We start from the raw sequence: 21,535 nt of genomic DNA on the forward strand, positions 1-21,535 counted from the left end.
CACAGTATTTATTCCCTCACCATAAGAGCAATATAGCAGATTTTACATTTTTATACCATACTCTTGAAGTAAGTTTTCACCCTTAAGTCAAGGATATTTTATTTCATTTATCTCAACTCATGTTAACTAATTCACCTAATATTAATTTAGCACCTATTATGTGCTAAACACTGTTTAGGTTCTAGAGACACAGCAAGAAATAGCACAGAGTCCTTATCCCTTTGGAGCTTATCTTCTTGAGGGGGGGGGAAAAATAGATAATTATAAAATTATTCTAGCTGCAATAAAAGATGTACAGAAAAGTGAAGTTGGTCAGGTGGCAAAGAATGATTGGATGGTAATGATAGAATGTTTATGGATGGATAACATGAGGAAATAACATATGAACAGAGAAGACATATAGGCAGTGAGAGAGTAAACCCTGTGAGAAACTGGGAAAAGAATGTTTCTAGTCAAAGGAATAGCATGTGCAAAGGTCTTTCCTACATGCAAGACACTGTATTTGGCTCTGTGGGAATATACAAATGCCTTCATTTATTTGCAGTCACAGATAACTTTGACTTAATACAATAAATGACATAGGAACAGCATGTATTCAATACTTTGCATTTGGGAACAGGTTCCAGAAGGGAGGGGTAAATTAAGTGCTATTCAAGTACTGAACATGAACAATTAATTATGACTAATGGGATTACAGAATAGTTTAGAGGAGTAGGAGTTGCTGGTTTGCTGAGTAGTTCAAAAGGGGAAAATGACAAAAGAGTAGGAGAGAAGAACCATGAGATGTTTGTACAAATGACAGAGAGAGAGAAACGCTGACATTATACTGTTATAATTGATGGGAGTTGCCTATGATAAAACCACATTTTTCAAAGACAAAATTACTTTATTGTCTCATACAGCATCATGACAGTTAGCCTTGATCGGAGTCCTAAATGCCATTTGGTGATTCCTATGAAGAATTCTGGCCTATGGTCTATACTGAATGTGCACTTGAGCACACTAGAAATTCTTGGAAGTACCTGATCCCATTTTCTCACCATGAGTTTAATCAGAAGAACTTCAAAATTAGAGTAAGATCTAAAAGTGACCAAAATAGATTAAACAAAAGACAAAACAAAATAACAGCAATAGTAACAAAGCCTTGACTACTTAGATACTAAATGCCTCATCCTGACACTTAGTAATCCTAACTTTGTTTGCTTTGATATCAGGATAGGACACAGTCTCTTTGGTGTCCCTTTCCCTTCCACCCTGTGAACTTTTCCTACTTAGTGCGCGGATTCGCACTAGCTTTTCCTTTGTGATAATGTTTTGCAATTACATTGGCAAAAATACTGATTTTTAAACAAAAAATTATCCAGGAACATGAGGCTAATCCACAAGTGGGTTATTTCCCTTGGGATTATAATTTCCTTGGGTGAATTTGGGACAGTTTGACACGTTTTAAAATTTGTGATATCCAGAAGTACCATTCAAGTTGATGTTCCTTTTCCAAAAACCTTTGATCTCATGAATGGTGTAGTCAGCCAGAATCATGATGGTTAAAATAGAAAATAAGTTCAAGATCACAAATTCAGTAACGGAGAATTGACTGAACCAGATTTTGCCCTTGAAGACGGTAGCAATTTTGAGTGAGTACTGTAAGATTATGAGTATGAATTAGAGGGTTTGAGGTAATTAAGAAAAACTGCATGGGTCGCTGAGTGTTTATAAAACAATTTTAATGTTTCCGATATTTAACTTAATTTCTAAAATGCTATGCCATTATGTTCTTTTGTGGCAATGTATTTCCATGTTAACTGAGGTCTTTTGAAACAAATTTTTTTAACTCAAAGAACGACTTCAATTTTGCAAATTCAAACCTGTTGGCAAGTCAGTGTGGGAGATATTTTGTGGTAGGTGTGATTTTGCTCCTTTTAAAAAAACAAATATCAAAATGTACCCATTTAGTTCATTTACTACAGTTACCTAGTTGGTAATATTTTCTTTTTCTAAAAGAGGTAAATATCCAAAAACTTCATTAGGAAACTATGGTGGTAGGTGATTTAACTAAATGATATCCTTATTGCTGTTCTCTGGTACAGTGTTTCTTGCATAGGAGTTAAAGTATATGCTTACAACTTTGCTTTTCAGATAACCAGTACTTTTCTTATATGAATATTTGGAACTAGATTGATTAGTAGTCATGAGTTCTGACTTTTAGTTTGTTCTTGAATTCTTCAGGAAGACTTTGTGTATTCTGTTTCCTCAGTGAGTCTGTAAGTCTTCTGAGAAAGAAACATATGTACTAAGTTTTCACCTCACCTTTTATTTCTAAAGGATACACACACCCACACATACACACACACAAACACATACACTACAGTAAATGCTAGGCCTTGACTGCATTTAATAAAGTAACCAGTTACTAAAAAGTTAAACGCTGGACACATTCCAGAATATTTCAAACTTTGGAAAACTCTAGATTGTTTTGTTTTCTTCCTGTTATTGAATTGTGGTTCTACTGAATTTCAAATAAGTGGTATTTGAAAACTGTAAGTCACGCACAAGAAAACATTAAATTATCTCATTTCCAGGTAGAGAGAGTGGGGATGCTGAAAATTGTCAGAGCTATCCATATCCAGATTTTCATCATCAAAATGTGGTCTTCTGTCAATCAGATAAGCATAAATTACTAGAAGATAGGTTCTATGACTGCAGATACTATGCCTCTTTTTGCTGTTGTATCCTTCTTAGTTCAGTGCAAAACTATGATAGGTGTGCAACAAGTATTTGTTGTATGAACCCAGCTAGACCCTTAAACTTGAGTTAATTATTCTTGTATCAGCTAGGATAGGAATGGGTGGAGGAGTGGAGGTAGAGGACTTTTGTTTGTTTAAACCTTAGAAAGTCTAGTCCCAGGTTCTCCTTAGAACCTGTATTTATAGGGCCACAGAATGACTCTCTGGTGAAAGACCTCAACCAGTGATGGTTGGACTCCCATTTTTCTGTTAAAAGTGAACAATGACTAATATATTTTTAACTCCAAGTTGTTATCAGTGGGCATTTGCAGTGTTGTGATGTTTTCTGTCTTTGAGCTGGTAGGAATGGTACTTCAGGCTCATATGGGAATCCCACTCCCAACAGTACCAGGAACCATAGTCACCATGAGATATAGGAAGAATGAGTAACTCTAATCATTGGTTACAGTGCAATGCCTTTATCTTCGCACAAGTATTTCATTCATGTCAGCATTGGGGCATGTACTGAACACATGGCAGGTCATTTTGGGACTGGATAAAGTATATTCTTCTTCTTTTCCTGAGCTCTTATAGAATTGACAAAAAAGAAAGAAAGAAAGAAGAAAGAAAAGAAGCCACAACCCTGAGAAGACCTTTTATGGAAACAAGAACAGCCAGACACCCATAATTATTTGCATATTGCTGTCCTGATATAGAAAATACCTTTATAACTCTAGACAAGGAGCTTTATATTTTAGCTAGCATAGTTTGTTTCCATGTTGCAGAATGAAAACATTGATTCTCAAAATATGTATCCAGTTATAAGCTTTCATGTTAGCAAAGAAAAACTAGGGAAAGAGAAAGAAGATAGAAAGCTCTCCAATCCACAAACTGTGACTGATAAATATTACCAATGGTCCTAAATACCACCAACTGATGATGTTCATTGTAGAAGTTGAGAATTTGCCACTACCCCACTCCCCTTTCTTGTTTTCTTTTGACGTCAATGGTAGATTTTGATTGTGAGATCATGAATCAGGACTTTCTGAGTGACAGCTTATCATTTGTTTTCTTATTTTGCTCTACTGTACATGATTTTAAACATTACAATTTCATTCTATTTTTCTTCTTTTTTTCTTTCTATGTGGTTCCTCCAGAATGTTAAAGATTATTTTGAATGTAGCTTGAGTAAATCCTACAGTTCTTCTAGTAGCACACTTGGGATCGACCTCTGGAGAGGGAGAAGGTGTTGCTCAGGAAACTTACAGTTACCACCACTGTCCCAAAGACAGAGTGAAAGAGCAAGGACTCCCGAGGGCGATGGCATTTCCAGACCGACCACGCTACCTTTGGCAACACTTCCAAGCATTGCTATTACAACTGTAAGCCAGGAGTGGTGAGTAGCCTCAAATTAGATGTCAATTCTAAGTGTTATTTTCCAGTTGCTATAACAACTATTTTCTGTTACTATATGTTAGTTGTCTGTGGAATAATTAAGGCTATTGATATTTTGAGAATTATTTCCCTTTGGGTAGCAAGACAAGGCCTTTTTAAAACAGTGGAGTTATTTTCTACCTCTTAAGATTGGAGGGAGCCTATTGAAGGAATGAAATGCATTTTTATTAATGTCAAGGGAAAACGAAATTACTGCCTATGATCTAGTTTTTTAAAAAGAACTATTCACTGTGTATCAATATGTCTTAATTTAGAGATGTAAAATCATATCAGAGTACCTAAAGGAATTATATATGTATATATAATAGGAGATATTCGTATTGCTCTACTCTCTACATAATTATTCCTAGCTTTTTTTATTATAATTTCACTTGACTAATCTCAGTTTGTGATTATCTCTAAAATAAAACACTTCATTATAAATCAAAAGAGGAATGAAATTGTGGTATGAAAGATGCTTTGATTGTTTCGCAGAGTCTATATTTGTGAAACAGACTATTTTAATCTAGCATTGAAAAATTAATCAGGAACATATAGTCTTACAACTGTAGTTAAAATTGTGCAATGGCACTCTTTCAAATATGTATTTTATCATATATTTAATAATTAGTATTTTATTTTTTCCTTTTTTCTCTACATAATTTTTAAGTATTTTCCAAGAATTACCTGGAAAATGTTATATAACATGGAGCTTTAACCTTAAAATAAAAAAAAATTTTCTCTATATTTTATTTAATTATAAATTGTAATAATGAGGTGCTTTAAAAATCACTTTTTATTTAAATCATTTATTGAGGAGAACTAAATAAATTATTGTACAATACCATTCTAGTAAATCATTAAAATCTGTGATTTTTGTTGTTTCTCCTATTCACTTGCTGAGGTCTACAGTGTGAGGAGTAGCCCAGTATGTACTCATTGAATGATGTAGGGTATCTTTTAGTTGGTGATTATCCAATACAGTAAGAATAGCATGTTATCCAATACAGTAAGAATTAGATCACTGAGACTCCAGTTATCACAGTTATTAGCATGAAATTGTTCATAAGTCTGTGTGATAGAGAAGTGAGTTAACACTTTGTAGGGGAATGGGTGAAAAATTTTAGAAGCATGGACTTACATCTTGTTCAGCTAAATTAACATTAGAACAGTCATAGTTAATTATTGAAAACTCAAATGGGCATATTGCTCCATTATCACTTACTCAATCCCTTAGCTTCTTTGATTAGTCTTGGTTTTGCTTCTGCCTAATTGCACATTTGGAGTCTTAAAGCCTTCCACAGATTTATTTTTCAGCAGTTTGGCATTGGTACAGTTGTACCAGTTGTTACAATATTGACATGCTTTCATGCTAGTGGTAGCTGTATACTTTCATGAGCTCTCTGATTGCCCTTACTACTAACTCGGACTCTTCCCCAGAAGAAAGTTCCTCACAATCCAGCAACTAAAGAGGTGATAACTGGCACACAAGTCTAGTTTTGGCAAGTGTTGGTAATATATCTGTTGGAATAACAATCTAAATTAAAATGTACCTTGCAAATTTTGAGTTCATTTAACTCAAGGACACTTTGGGAGTTACAGAGTTGTTCCTCCTGTAGAAATATCAAATCCAGACTCTGACATTTGGGGCATGCTTGTCTGTTTCTCTAAGCTGAATGTATTCATTTGTACAAAGAGAATAACAATACTCATCTCATATGCTATTGTGAGGAAGACATGTGGTAATCTCTATAAGGTAAAATGGTTTAGTAAAAAGCATATGTGAGGTAATCCATAAATGTCAGTATCTCGCCTCTTGATCATATTCAATAAAGCCTTTGAAAATTTGAAACAATGTCTTAAATATCAATAGCCTCTTGCTGGGTGTAATTTAGAGTGAAATGAATGATTTAGCTTTATCCAGAAAGTTTATGTGGTGCAGTCAGTAACACCACATATTAGTAACTCATTCATAACATGTCTGTTTTATTTCAATTATCTGAATACTTTTTAATGTATGAGAGTATTCATTTATTCTAAATCTATTTTTAAATATAAGAAACTAAAAGCATTTCTCTACAGCCCTTGAGAATATTGTAAGTTGAAGACTGGTAGAATTGCTGTCGGAGGAGTCTCATTGAAAGACATTTGACTGAAAGTGAGGAAGTAGGTTTCCAAGTATCATTGCCACCAACTTGATGCAAGTTCACAGATGTAACGGATGCACTCCAGGACCATGTGTGAGAAAGAATTTGCTTGCCACTTGGAACACTGGGTATATGGAGTCAATCTTCATGCCTAGACCAAGGGTCAGCAAACTTTTTCTGTAAAGGTCCAGATAGTAAATTTTCTTGGCTTTGTGGGCTTTACAAGTCTCTGTTGCAGCTATTCAACACTGCTGTTATAGTGCCTATAGCCCTAGGCAATGCATAAATGAATAAACATAGCTGTGTTCCAATAACACTACATTTGCAAAAACTGGCAGTAGACTACATTTGGCTTGCCAGTTTGATGACCCCTCTTCCTGACTAGATTAAGAGATGGCTCCTGCTCTAATAATTGCTTCAACAGTTACAACTGGGTGAAACTGACCTTGATTCCTGATTTGTGTGCTAAATGTGTCCTAAGTTTGGGACCTTGTGCTACTGATCAAGTCTTCAAGGCCAGTGAAAGAATTCCAGTGAGTACAAATGAAAGGTATTGACCAATGTATGTAAGGTTAAATAGAAAGACATTGGTATAAATTTAGCTCTTGTTTGGGGAGAACACATTGATGAAGGGAGCTGGCCATCACTGAAGGCAAAAGGTCTGGGATTTAATAAGGATAGTGATTTGCTTTATCATGGGAAAAAAAAGAGTTAGAGAGGACCTAAGTCCTGTTGGGTGGACTCCTTTCCTGTTACCTTTTGAATGAGTTTCTTTATCCCACGAAAACCCAAATAAACAATGGAGATGAAAATGTCTGTTTTTTGGGGTTGTGGTGAGAATTAAAGAAAGTGTTTGTGATGCATATAGCATGATAACTAGCATTTAGTGGTTTTTTGATGTTGTTATTATGCTCTTTGTTATATATCCACTGAGTAGCCAGAATTAGTATTTTCTATTATTGGGGATTCATCACCTGAGTTATTGCAATGAACATTGGAAATATGCTGAAAGAAGACGTCACTTATGAACACAAGAAGTTATCTGTATTACTGGTAAACTTCATATTGGGATATATAGTCTATGTCTGTAGGCAAGTGGGCTTCTAACAATGAACACCATAATTATATGAATCACCCAGTAACTGGAGGTTTACACCTGGGCAGGTCTCTCTCTCAGAAGGAGAATTTACCCCTATAAAACTTGTAGCATAGAATTGTAGAAATCTTGCTCATGTGAGAAAATAGGAAGGATTGAGTTATGCATGTCCAGTTTCTCCTTTTAGAAACACCAACACAGATTAAATTACTACTTCTTCCTGGGGAAGACTGAGTAAGGACAGAGAGGAAGGCAGCAAATGTTGAACTAGTGGTATTCCTGACATTTAGAAGGCACATTAAAGAGTGTGAAAAACATGTTTTTCCTTAACATTCCCCAACTTTTTTTTTCCCTCCTTGCATCTTAAGTCTGGGGTCACAGTAGGGACCTGGCTCTTCTTTAGTGGGAGATAGTGGAAGTATATCAGGACAGTCTTATTGCCTGCTGTCTTTGTGAGACTGTTCCTCCAATACCAACCACTGCTTGAGTATGTAAAAATAATAAATCTGAAATCAAAGTTTCTTGCCCTTATAATTAAAGTTTAAGGAAATTAAGTCCTCAAATTTATTCACCTTATACTTTCAATTTTCTAGTTTTTTAAAGAGGGTTCTTGACACCTATTTTAGAGTGAGGTTTCCTAATCAGCTGCAGCATAAGCCATCTTCCACTGGAAAGGCTATAGCTTTCTTCAGTCCCATGTAAATTGTGTTAATCTAATTCCAAGTCTCTGGTGAGCTGCATTTTTTACATAGTTAAGGTAGTTTATTGATCTATCAAATTTATCAAAGCAGTGTCACTACAGTCAAATTTAGAAAATAAGCCAATACTCAACCTTGAAGATCTGTAATTTTAACCTTCCTCTGTGAAGATCTTAAAACATTTAGACTCCTAGCCCTTTCTGTTTATAGTTTTTTAATCTACTTTATTATCTCTCTTTATATATATTTCCCCACAATACACTAGAATTTTTTTTGTACTCTTTGATTTAGATTTAAATGTTTGCTAATATATTTGTTTTTAATTCCTTATCTCTCAGACCCTCTATCTGGGATCACTTGCCTTTCTGCTTGAATAAGTCCTTTAGAATTTACTCTTATCTTTTGTTTATCTGATAAGGTCTTTATTTTGCTCTCATTTTTGAGAGTGTTTTTTAAATTGTGTAACAGTTACTTTATTTCAATACTTATAGCTATTTTCCCTTGCCTTTTGGCTTCTATTGTTATTGTTGGGAATTGGCTGTAAGTCTATTTTATTTCATGTAATAATTTGCCATATATATATTTTTGTCTCTGAATTTCTGAAGTCCAGCTTTCATGTGCCTATGGGTAGATTTCCTTTTATTTATCCTACATGAGATTTACTGATCTTCTTGAATATGTAAATTGGTATCTTTCTCATGATATCTGGAATATACTTTGTCATCATCTTGTGAAATATTTTCTCTGCCAACCTCTCTCTCTTTTGAAGTTCTGATTAATGAATTTTGGACCTACTTCTTTATTTTCAATTTCTTGTAATCTCTCTCTCTATATTATAGTTATATATAATTATATAAGGTTTTATATGTATATTAATTATAATTATATGTTATTATAAATTATATTATCTGTTTGCCTCTCTGGGCTGTAGCTGATAATTGCTTTAGATTTGCCTCCAGTTTGCTAATTCTCTCTGCAACTATGTCTAATTTTCTCTTAACCCTATTTTATTGAGTTTTTCAGTTTTGAGTATTGTATTTTTTATTTTTAGAGTTTCTACTTATGCACTTTTAGAATATGCTAGGTTATTGTATGCAGTTTCCCATTATTTGCTGCATTCATTGCTGCATAGCCAGTAACCCTAAAACTTAGTAGCTTAAAATAAAATTTATTATGTCACATTTTCTGTGGGTCAGGAATCTAGTTGTGGCATAACTGAGTGCCTCTGACTCAGTTCTCACAAAGCTGAAATCAAGCTATTGTCCAGTGATGCAGTCATTTCAAGTCATTTCATGACTTGATGGTATCTGCTTCCAAGTTCAATTATATGGTTATTGACAGGTTCAGGTCCTTGTTGCCTATTGAGTAGAAATATCAATCCCTTGCCATGTAAGCCTCTCCACAGGGCTACTTATAGCATGGCAGTTTGCTTTTCCTAAATCAAGGGTTTTTAAAGAGAGTGACAGACCAATAGAGGATGAGAAAGATAGAAGTCAAATTCTTTTTACAACTTAATCTTGGAAGTGACATATTTATTAGGTGAGGGATATGTACAGGTGAGGGATATGTGAGGGATATCCCACACAAGGTGAGGGATAGTACAGGGGCAAGAATACAAGGAGGTGGGTACCACTGGGGACCAATTTAGAGCATGCCTACTACATTGCAGATATTTTCAAGCTTTAAAAAACTTATTCAAATATAGTGAGAATAATTATTTTACCTCTTTGCTCATTTAAATATCTGAAGTTTTAATAGGTCTGTTTTCTACAATCTGTTTTCTGATGATTCTTTATTATACTGGAAAAAAACCTTTTTATTATGGTATAATCTACAGACAGAAAAGTATACATAACAGGGTGCAATTTGATAAAATTTCACAAACTGAACACAATTACATAATCAGCAACCAAATCAAGAAGCTGAACTTTACGAGTTCCCCAGAAGCTGTTCTTATGCCCCTTTCCAGTCATACCTTCTCTTCACTCCTAACAACATTGATTACTACTGTTTTTGTGCTTCATATAAATGACATCAAACAGTATATACTCATTAACATCTGGCTTCATTCCTTTCATTAGGCTTATGAGTTATATTTAATATTTTTTTCCTTATTGTATGCTGCTCATTGTCATTAAAACATTGTAGGCACAATTTAAAGCAGCAGAAGAAAGTGTGCTTAAATATAGAAAATTTGTGTTTTATTCAATCAGATCTAGGGGGTCATTGGGACATTTCTAGGATGGTTTTAGATTTTTCCTCTCAACCATCCAGGCTGGATCATGTTCTTAAACTGTTAAGGACTTTTCCAGTCTTTTAGGCTGGTTTTCTTCTATTTTACCTTTACTCTGAGAGCATACCCCTATGAGGTTACTGTTTAATCTGGGGATACTCTCCTTTTAGACTGCATACCATAAGCATAGCTGGGCTTTGTTTGCAGTTCCTCTTGAGCCTTAAGGCCATCAAACCAATGTTCATATTTACTCTCTATGAGAAATATACACAGGGCAAAGCAGCATTGGTGGTTCATCCTATGGCCTTAATGAGACATGTCCCTTTAGATTTTGACTTGCTGTTTCCTTACTAACTGGTCAATTATTTGATGATATTAAGGAGGTAATGAGATACTTTCTTTCTTTTTAAAGCAAAGGGTTAGTTGAAATAATCAAGTGCATTATTACCAGAAACTTTTCATAGCTACATGCTATGTAGTTCTTCACCTACATTGGGATAAAGGCTCCATTATCTCACATTTGTTTCATCTGTGAAGCTGTCTTCAGTGTACTTTGAACTAAAACTTCTATTCATATTTATGAAACTTTTACTTCTAGGGGGCTAGTGAGGGCCTCTTTCTTTCACTTAGGCTCCTGAAGATATTGTTTTTCTTCAGGTATTAAGGTTCTCCAGAGAATCATAACAAACAGGATATCTAACAGAAGATGAATATATATATATATATGTGAATGATTTGTTCTAGAGATTGGCTCACTCACTCATGGAGGCCAAAAAGTTGCATAGGTCCCACAATCTGTCATCTTCAAGCTGGAGAACCAGAAAAGCCAGTGGTATAATTCAGTATGAGTCCAAAGGCCTGAGAAGCAGGAAAGACCCTGATTTCACTTCTAGTATGAGTCTAAAAGCTCCAGAATTTGGGTGCTGATGGTTTAAGTCCCAGTCAGAGTTCAAAGGCCTAAGAACCAAGGAGCACTGATGTCCAAGGGCATGTGGGCAAGGATGTCCCAGCTGAAGCAAAGAACTCTTTTGCCCTTCCTCTTCCATTTTGTTTTATTCAGTCCCTCTAAGGATTGGATGGTGCTTCATCAGCGAGGGTGATCTTTATTCAGTCTGCCAATTCAAATATTTAATCTTTTCCAGAAACAGCCTCACAGATATACCCATAATGTCTTACCAACTACCTGAGTATCCCTTAGTTCAGCCAAGCTGACACATAAAATTAACCATATGCCTCAGTATATGGATATTCTTGGCACTGAGTAATGTTTTCTTATTTTCTGTTAAACACATTGTGGCCTCTACTGTTTCTTCTCCCTTTCAAAGAAGAAAAAACATCTGAGTTTATAATAGTCTAATCTGATTCTTATTTTGGTATCTTTTCTTCTTTAGTCATATAGACCTACATGGATTACTTTTCTTATTTTCTCTTTAGTACTTGATCTCTTTATTGTGTCTTATTTAACATATTCCTCAATCTTTTCGGTTCTGGATTTATTAAAACATCCACTGTACAAACAAATTTTTATCTAGCTGCATCTTTCCAAAGTGGATGATTCTACCTATGAAATTTTTTCCCATCCAGGCCTGGACTCTATTTATTTTCCATCTCTCCTTTAACATGTCTCATATTTGCTCTGCTTTTCTTTCAAGTCTTAATTTTGTAATTATTTTTGAGTGTGGGTTGTCCTTTCAGAGCACAGGTGAAATCTGATGGCCCATCTACAGTTAACTGTATTACCTAGAAACTTACTTAATAATTGTTTTAGCATTTTTCAAATTTATAGCCTTTGGTCTATCCACATGAATTCAAGATTTATCTCTATACAATCCTATGAATTCACAAAATTTGAGCTATTACTGCCTACCTATGCTTGGTACACACAGTATAACTTTTTGAGTACTATGAATATTAGAAGCTCAGCTGCTTTGCAAATATTGCAAAAATATTTCATGCTAGCAAATGGTGTGCAAACACTCTTTTCCCTTTGGCCGAAAAAGAAGTAGCACCAGCATCCACCAATGATTTACATCTTTGCGGAGGTCAGACTACCAAGCTGTCATGGACTGCATCTGGCCAAGGTTTCCAGTCTTCATGCCTTTACTCAGAATTTCTTTTTATAAGCCTTAGCAGTTGCAACAATGACTCAAAAACAAAACTAGACAACTTTCTTTAGGTCTGTTCAGTTACTATGTACTGAATTCTGTTTGAGATTGGAACATAAAAGTTAATGAGGTGGCTTCTAGTTTCAGCACTGATATATAAAGAGGTCAGAAGTCATCATTCTCATCCTTGCAATAAGAAAAAAGATGAGCAGACTGGGAATCAACAATTTTCTTGAACTGAGAACTGAGGTCACAGAACCAATCATCACCCTCAAATCTAGAGAGATAGGCAAATCCAGAGTCATAACTGAGATCTGCCTCCTTGAACCACACACACAGGAGAACATCAAAAAATTATGGGAATATTTCCAAAGGTATAACATAAGCATATTTGAGATATCAGAAATGAAGAAAGATCAACAGAGCAGGAATAAATATTGAAGAAATGGCTGATAGTTTTCCAAAATTGATGATAGGCACTAAACCACAGATTTAGAAGGTTAGAGAATACCAATAAGGATAAATACTAAAACATCTACAACTAGGCATCCCATTTTCAAACTATAGACAGCTAAAAACAAAGTTAAGATGTTGAAAGAAGTCAAAGAATAAAAATCATAGATATAGAGGAACAAGGATTACTAAAAAGCAAACTACTTGTTAGAAATAATGAAAGCAAGAAGAGTGGAGTAAATTATTTAAAGTGTTGAAAGAAACCCTGTCGCCAACCTAGAATTCTATAATCAGCAAAATTATCTTTTAATAGTAGAGGAGCAATAAAAAGATTTTTTATATAAACAAAACCTGAGGGAATTCATTGTCAACACTTCTGCCCTGAAGGCAATGATAATAGAAATTCTTTAGTGAAAAGGACAGAAGATAATCATATATTTTTATCAATTGTTCCAGAAAAAGCATTTGGCAATATCCAACACACAATCATAAAAATTCTAAGCAAGCTATAAATAAAGAGGAACATTCTCAATTTGAAGACCTCTGTAAAAAAACCGTAGTTAACATACTTAATAGTAAGAAACTAGACGCTTTCTAAGACTGGAACCAAAGTAAGCATGTTTGTCTGACCAATTTTATTCAACATTAAAGTGGGAGTCATACTTAGTGCAATAAGACAAGAAAAGGAAGTAAATAGTATGCAGTTTGGAAAAGAAGAATTAAAACTGTCTGTTTGTAGATGACATGATTGCCTCTGCAGAAAATTCCAAGAAATTGACAAAAAAAACCCTTCTGGAATGAATAAATGAGTATAGCCATATTGCAGATTACAAGGTGAATATAAAATTGATTGCTTCCCTATATACTGGAAATAAACAATTGGAATTTGAAATTGATAATTATAAATATTTATAATAACATGGAAATAAAAGGAGAAATGTTTATATATAAATCTAACACATGTGAAGGATATATATACTAAAATGAAATTATATTGAAAAAAATCATAAAATGTTTAAATAAATAGATATACTATGGTCATGCATTAAAATATCCAACATTTTTAGGATGCAGCTCTTCCCAACTTGATCTATGGATTAAATGCAATTCCAATAAAAATCCTATTAAGTTACTTTGTAGATACTGACAAATTGATCATAAACTTTATGTGAAAGGCAAAACATCTAGAATAGCCAGCACAATACTAAAGAGGAAGAAAGTTGGAAGATGCATACTAGCTGATTTCAAGACTTACTATAAAGCTACAGTAATCAAGATAATATTATAGTGGCCAGAGAATCAATGCATTGGCTGATGGAACCAAATAGAGAATCAATAATTTATAGTCAATTGATCTTTGACAAAGAGAAAAAGGCATTTCAGTTGAGAAAGGATAATCTTTTCAACAAATCATGCTGGAACAATTAACCATCCATATAAAAAAAAAGAATTGACACAAACCTTACACCTTTTCCAAAAGTTAACTCAAAATGGAGCATGAACCTGGATGTAACATGCAAACTATACAACTCCTAGAAGATAACAGAGGAGAAAACATAGGTGACCTTGGGTTGGGCCATAAATTTTTTGTTACAACACCGACTCACCACCTGTGAAGAAAAAAGAAATTGATAAGTTGGAGTTCTTTAAGTAAAAACTTCTGCTCTGTGAAATGTTAAGAAAATAAAAACACAAGCCACAGACTGGGAGAAAATATTTGCAAAACATGTATCTGCTGATGAACTTGTATCCAAAATATACAAGTAACTTAAAAAAATTTAACAATAAGAAAACAAACAGTCCAATTAGAAAATGGGCCTATGATATGAAGAGACAACTAACCAAAGAAAATATACAGATGGGAAACATGCAGTTAAAAACATGTTCAACATCATTTGCCATAGAGAATTGCCAATTAAAACAATAATGAGATACCAGTACACTCTTAGAATGGCTAAGATCCAAAAACTGACAATACCAATTGCTGGCAAGAATGTAGGGCAACACAGAGCTCTTGTTCATTGCCAGTGGGAATGCAAAATGGTACAGCCACTTTGGAAGACAGTTTGGCTGTTTCTTACAAATCTAAACATAGTGTTACCACATGATCTGGCAGCCATGCTTGTAGGTATTTACTCAACTGATTTTAAAACTTATGTCCACATAGAAAGCAGCATAAAATTTTTTGGCTTTATTCAAAATCACCAAAAATTAGAAGCAACCAAGATGTCCCTTAATAGGTGAATTGATAAACAGACTGTGGCACATCCATAGAATGGATTATTATTTAATAACAAAAATAAATAAGCTACCATGCCACAAAAAGACATGGATGAATCTTAAATGCATGTTGCTTAGTGGAAGAATCCAATATGAAAAGGCAACATATTGCATGATACCAATTATAAAGCATTCTGGGAAAAAACCCAAAACTGTAGAGACGTCAAAAGATCTGTGGTTACCCAGGGCTCAGAGGAGTTTGAAAAAAAAAATGAATGAAGCTTCAATATCCTCAGACTTCAGTGGGAAAAGAAGATGTAAACAAAGTAATATAATTAAATGTGTTTACTTCTTAAATAGGAACACAGGTGAGAAGCAATTAATGCTTCTTTGGAGGGGAGAGACAACAGTGAAAGCTAGTATTTGTCCTTGACTTTGAAGCTGGGTAACCATCTATTTGCTAGACAGCAGTGGAAGTAACATTTTAGCAGAAGAAATAGCATGACTACTTGAGAAAAAATGACATATTTAAGGAATGCTAATGTTTACAGGGTACATAAGAAGCTATGGATAGAGATATGGCTTAAATAAAAGGTGGGAAAGCTGAGTTTGAAAAGGTGGGCATGGGTCAAAACCAGAAGGGTCTTGAAGTTTTGGCTTTATCCAAATTTATGCATTGAAGCTATTAAAGTTTTTTTTAAAATAAACTAAATATAGATCTGTATTTTAGTAAGATAATAAAGTAATAAGAGACAATGTAGAGTTTTTTGGAAAGAAAAAGTTTGAAGGTTGGTAATCTAAAGAGGAGACTTACAGAGTGAGGTAGATGATAAATGCCGAGGGATTTGAGCAGGGAAGTAGAGCAAGAATAAGGAGGAGAAAAATGTGAGCAATGGTGGGCAGATTGGATGGGGATTGGTATTCAGTTGAATGTGTAATTAGGAAAAAGGAGGAGAAGCCATGAACACCCAGTGGTTTCTGGCTTGTTCAACTATATGAATGGTGATACCATATTCATATAAAAAATGTGAATTTTTTTATATAGGTGTCTTGCCAATGGGTTTCAGCCCTGAACAGTGTTCACTATAGATTCAGTGAGACTGAAAACTTGACAACGAAATGTTCTTGGGGTGGAAGAGTTTATACCCAACTTTATTCCCACAGCAGCAGATCAATCACTAGAATCCTGTCCACTCAGAGCAAGTCTGCATGCAGAAAGCTGGTCTCTGCCTCTGGGCCTCTCTGCCCCTGCAGCCATTTCAGTCTCTGTCCTTGACACTGCCACCACTCCAGTCTCTGCTCTTCTGTAGCCATGCAGCCCTGCAGCCATGCTGTGGTGCATCCCAGAGCACTGGGCAGAGCTCTTTATTTAGAGTCAATAACAATGTATTGCCCACACATGTGCAGTGAACCAGCTGACTAGGGCCAGGTGAGAATCCTGGCCATAGGAACCTTCACTTTCTCCACAATAGGACAAAAAAATAAAGGTGGAAAGATAAGGTATAAAGTGAAAGATGGTGGGCTTAGTTTTGAATAAGTGTAGTTTAAAGTACTTGAGACATGTACTAAGTGGACATTGACTGAGAGTAGCTGAAAACATGTGTCTGTATCAGAGTTCAGAGATCATGATGTACAATGGCAGTGGAATGAATGAGGTTGCGTAGACCAAGCATGCAGAGATTAATCAATATAAATTTTAAGCTCAAGTAAAGATATAGCCCTAAGGAATAATACCACAAGGTCAAATAAGGGGGAAGGAAGAAACAGAGTGAAGGCAGAGAATAAACAATCAGCGAAGGTGGAGGAGAACTAGAATAGAGAATTATTACCAAAGAAACAGAAGTTAGGCCATAGAGAAGGTTTGGTCATCAAACACAGAAGTCACACAGACTATAAAATGAAGACCTAGCAAAGGCCTTTGGATAATTCAGTTTATGGACATTGGTAATATTAGTCAAAGCAGTCTTCATAAAGTCCCAAAGTCAGAATGCACTGAGTTTAAGAATGAACTGTGGAGGCAGAGGAGTGGGGAGGAATGCACAGCAATGCATTGGTAATGTTTTAGTTCTGTTGGGTAGTTGTATATGCCCTTTGTATATTTAATATTTGGATGTTTTATTAAAAGTGATAGCAGAGGACAAAATAAAACTTACTAAAATATCAAAGCTGAGAAAGAAAGGGTAGCAATGAAATATTAGTGTTTCAAGATTTTTGTTTGTGAAAGGAAAAAATGAAAAATGGAAGCTGATTGGAATAGATGAGGTTAAGGAAAAGTATTATAATATGGAGACTTTCTTATGTGTGCTTCACAGAAGGAACCAGTAGACAGGGAGAGATCAAAGATAAGAAAGAAGAGCAGTAACTGGTATAGCATATAGTAGGGGGACCACGAGGGGAAAGGAGAATTTAGGACAAAATTAGAAATCTCTTATTTTGAGATATGTAAATCCAAGGCAGATAAGAATGAATATACAGCATGGAGAGAAATAGGAGAACCTCATTTCCAAAGGTGGAACTCCATGTTTGTCAATTACACGAGTGAATCCAAATCACCTGGAAGACTATGAAAAACATTCTGGGCTGCAGCCCTGGAGTTGAGAGTCTGGAATAGAACTGAAAATCTCTAGTTCTAAGTTCCCAGGAGAAATTTATGCATTTGAGCTGGGGACCACATTTTGAGAGCTCTGGCCTAGGTTTTCTCAATGAAGTAGGAGGTTAGGTCATCTGCTGATAATGAGGGGGAGTGGACTGTGGATAAAGTGAGGTTCCTGTGGCCAGGATTTTCACCTGGCCCTGGTTGGCTTGCTCACTACACATGTGTGGGCAATACGTTGCTATTGATTCTATATAAAGAGCTCCTCCGAGTGCTCTGGGCAGCTGCATGGCTGCAAGGCTGCAGGAAAGCAGAGGCTGGAGTGGTGGCAGCACCGAGGACAGAGACTGAGACAGCTGCAGGGACAGAGAGGCCCAGAGGCAGAGACCAGCTTGCTGCATGCAGACTCGCTCTGAGTGGAGGGGATTCTAGTGACTGACCTGCCACTGTGGAAATAAAATAACCCTTTCATCCCAAGAACATTCCATTGTCATTTTTCAGTCTCATTGAATCCATAGTGAACTTGTCTGGGGCTGCAACCCATTGGCAAGACAATTGGCAACATCAGGATTCATTGTTGACCAAGGAAAAGAACAGGCTGACCTCATGGGAGGAGTGTTTTAGTGGGTTATGCCTATGGATGGGGAGACATTCGAGTGTCCCCCAGTGGACAAGTGGTCCGATATGGCTTGCCTCCTAGAGGACTGGGCCCCCCCCCCAAGACTGGGAAAGGGTGGAGGCAACACCTGAGGCAGTAAATTTGGCCCTCAGCAAAATAGGGATTTCCTTAGAGAAACAGAGTGCCCGTGAGGCTGAGGGAATGCTGAGGAGTTTTCTTCTCACAATATTGAGAAAGGCTATAAGGGAGAAAGATGTCCTGCAGGAAACAACGAGAAGCAGCAGCACAAGAACATGAGATGCGAGGTACCACTGAGGAGGTGAAAAATTTGTTGGTGACTGAAATGGTGTCACTGTGAGGTGCTGTGGAAATGGTAAAGGATGTCGTGGTAGCCTGTGAGGATGCAGCACAAGAAAGAGCAGTGGCTTAAGAAGCAGCCTGAGAGTGCAGGCTGCCAGGTGACCTGGGGCAGGCGAAGGATGCAGTGCAGCCATGAGCCCCAGAAATGAAGGAGGAGCCACGGTTTGACAGGTGGGAGTGGAGGCCCTGCGAGTTCCAGAGGCATCAGCCCCTCCTCAGTTGAAAGCCCACCCAGCTGAAATACGGTGGAAAGCCTGAAAGAAAGTAAAGACTCGGCAAGAGCGGGTTTGTCCAGGAGAGGTGCAGCCCCCTCCCCAGGTCTTGAAGCACTCTGTGCTCTACTTCTATCCTCAGGCTCAAGCAATGAAAGCACAAAAGGAAATACCGTCTGCTACTCAAAAGTAGAATTTAAAGAGCCCTGTGAAGGTCACGGGGACCCAGATGTGGGTTGATTTGATAAAGCAGGAGCAGACAGAAAGAAATTGGATGGAAAGTCAAATAGACTCTTACTGGAGCTGAGGCAACAACTGAAAGCAGAGCAGTGGTGCTAGCTTCTGAGGATGAAGAAGCAGAAGGCATAGACAAAGTGACAAAACTGGCCTGTGTGTCTGCAAAACTTTTTGCTGGAGAAGCTGGAGAAGATGGGTATTGTAAGGCCCACCCATGGTCCTTTTGTTTAACTCATTTGAGTAGACTGGTTTGAATACAGCCAGGATGACCACTTGATGGCAATGGATCTCCTCAGGCTTGAGGTAAATTTTGTTATTTGTATATTGTTGTAGTCTATGTTGTTGTTAAGGAATTTGGTTACAATGTTCCAGCTTCCTCTTGAGGGCACATAGATTGAGAGGTGAGAATCCTGGAGCAGTGGAGTGTGGATAAAGTGAAGATTCCTGTGGCCAGGATTCTCACCTGGCCCTGGTCGGCTAGCTCACTACACATGTGTGGGCAATACGTTGTTATTGACTCTGTATAAAAAGCTCCGCCTAGTGCTCTGGGTGAAACGGTGGCACAGCTGCAAGGCTGCAGGAGAGCAGAGACTGGAGTGGTGGCAGCACTGAGGACAGAGGCTCAGAGGCAGAGACCGGTTTGCTGCAGGCAGACTCGCTCTCAGTGGATGGGATTCTAGTGATTGACCTGCCACCATGGAAATAAACTTGGATATAAACCCTTTCACCCCAAGAACGTTCCATTGTCATTTTTCAGTCTCATTGAATCCATAGTGAACTTTTTAAGAACAGAAACCTGTTGGCAAGACAGAACCCTCTACTTTCCTTTCCGTCAAAGGCATATATTGCTCCAGATCACCAAGCATGAGATTTTGTCTGGAGGCATTTCTTTTTTCTATGCCAAGCCAATTGACCAGTGGTGGGATTCAACTGCACCACTCCTTATTAAAGGTTTCTGTGTGATGAAATATATTCCATATCCTACTTCTGAGTCTTCATACTTCGTATTACAACAGAAAAAAGGAAGAAATATCTTGCTCTTTTTTTCTTCACTTAAGACTTTGTAGCACCTACCTTCTAGTTAGCATATGAATGCCTGAATAAATGAATAAAATAACTTATTTTGCTACATTGTACATTTAATAATTTCTTTATAGTTTCATAAACACATTTCAACATTCTTTTATAGAAGGTTTTTTAAGTTAAAGAACCAAAACTACATGCTTTTTTGAAACTATTTAACTTGCTTTGACCAGAAGAGAAGAGATTTAAATGGTTTGGGTTTTTCTGTGTGCCAATTCTCTTCACAATTACCAAAATAATTATTAATTTAAGTATGAGACAGTACTGCTTTAGGAATGCTCGCATCTAAATGGTGTAGTAGAACTGTTGTCAGTTGCATTTTTCATCTGGATGGTATTGCCTGAGGGTTTCGGGCCTGGGCAAGTTCACTATGGATTCAGTGAGACCAAGAAATGACAACGGAACATTCTTGGTTTAAAAGGGTTTATACTTGGGTTTATTCTCCTGGCAGTAGATTGAGCACTAGAATCATGTCTGCATCCAGCTGTCTGCAGGTGGCAGTCCATCTCTGCCTCTGCCCAGAGCACTGGGCAGAGCTCTTTATAGAGTGACTCCGTTGGTAATAGTTCATTGTCTATGGGTGTGGAAGCAGTAGCCTAGCAGTAGGCCAGTTAGATCATCAAGTAGTTTAGGTTCAGGTGAGGATCCTGGCCATAGGAACTTCAGTTTTCCCCACATTCAGGTTTTGTATAGAAAGTACTTAGGATAGAGCTGACCTATATGATTATAATAATTGCTGTAATACTTTACAGTATAAATAATATATGTTATGTCCTTTTCATCTCCTCTTTTATTTCAGTTTAACTCCATAATAACCTTGTGAGGTGGGCATTTATTCCTTAAGGTAAAGCAAAAACAAAAATGGCTTCAACCAAAGTGTGATCATTGTCATGAAATGTTTTATAATAGAAAAAGTCTCCACTTTTGATGTTTGATGACTGTCAGCTCTCAGCTCCCCACCTATCTCTTTCCCCATTTGCTCCATGTCTAGGAAAGATAAGAGAATCTGAATATTCCCTTCCTTGGTTCCTGTGGGAATTTCAAACCATGAAAATCCCTGCTCTCTGTAGGAACCTTTAATCTCAGTCCCACACCACTTAACCTTAATAAAACCCTAAGCCCATGTCCCTTTCAACTTTATTTCACTTTAGGCAGAACCTGAGTCCTTTCCCTTGGGGAATCCTTTTGCTGTTGACTATGTAAGTAGTAAACTTTATTTCATATCTATTATTCTTATGGGTCACGCATCCTGACATCCATAATTCCTGGACAGGAGCTGCCCAGTGCCTAGTAGGGGATGGTAGATGTCCAGATAAAGCAGG

At 36.6% G+C, this 21,535-nt stretch overlaps 1 protein-coding gene across 1 annotated transcript in view; it reads left to right on the forward strand.

Moving 5' to 3' along the window:
* PDE4B (phosphodiesterase 4B) overlaps positions 1–21,535 on the forward strand; it is a 549,746-nt gene that overhangs the window by 116,150 nt on the left and 412,061 nt on the right. Inside the window, exon 3 of the mRNA XM_073234084.1 lies at positions 3,881–4,119. Within this exon, the coding sequence (XP_073090185.1) occupies positions 3,881–4,119 (239 nt within the window). The remainder of the gene's footprint in view (positions 1–3,880; positions 4,120–21,535) is intronic.

This window comes from Manis javanica, chromosome 4 (genome assembly GCF_040802235.1).
Source record: "Manis javanica isolate MJ-LG chromosome 4, MJ_LKY, whole genome shotgun sequence".
Taxonomy (NCBI): Eukaryota; Metazoa; Chordata; class Mammalia; order Pholidota; family Manidae; genus Manis; species Manis javanica.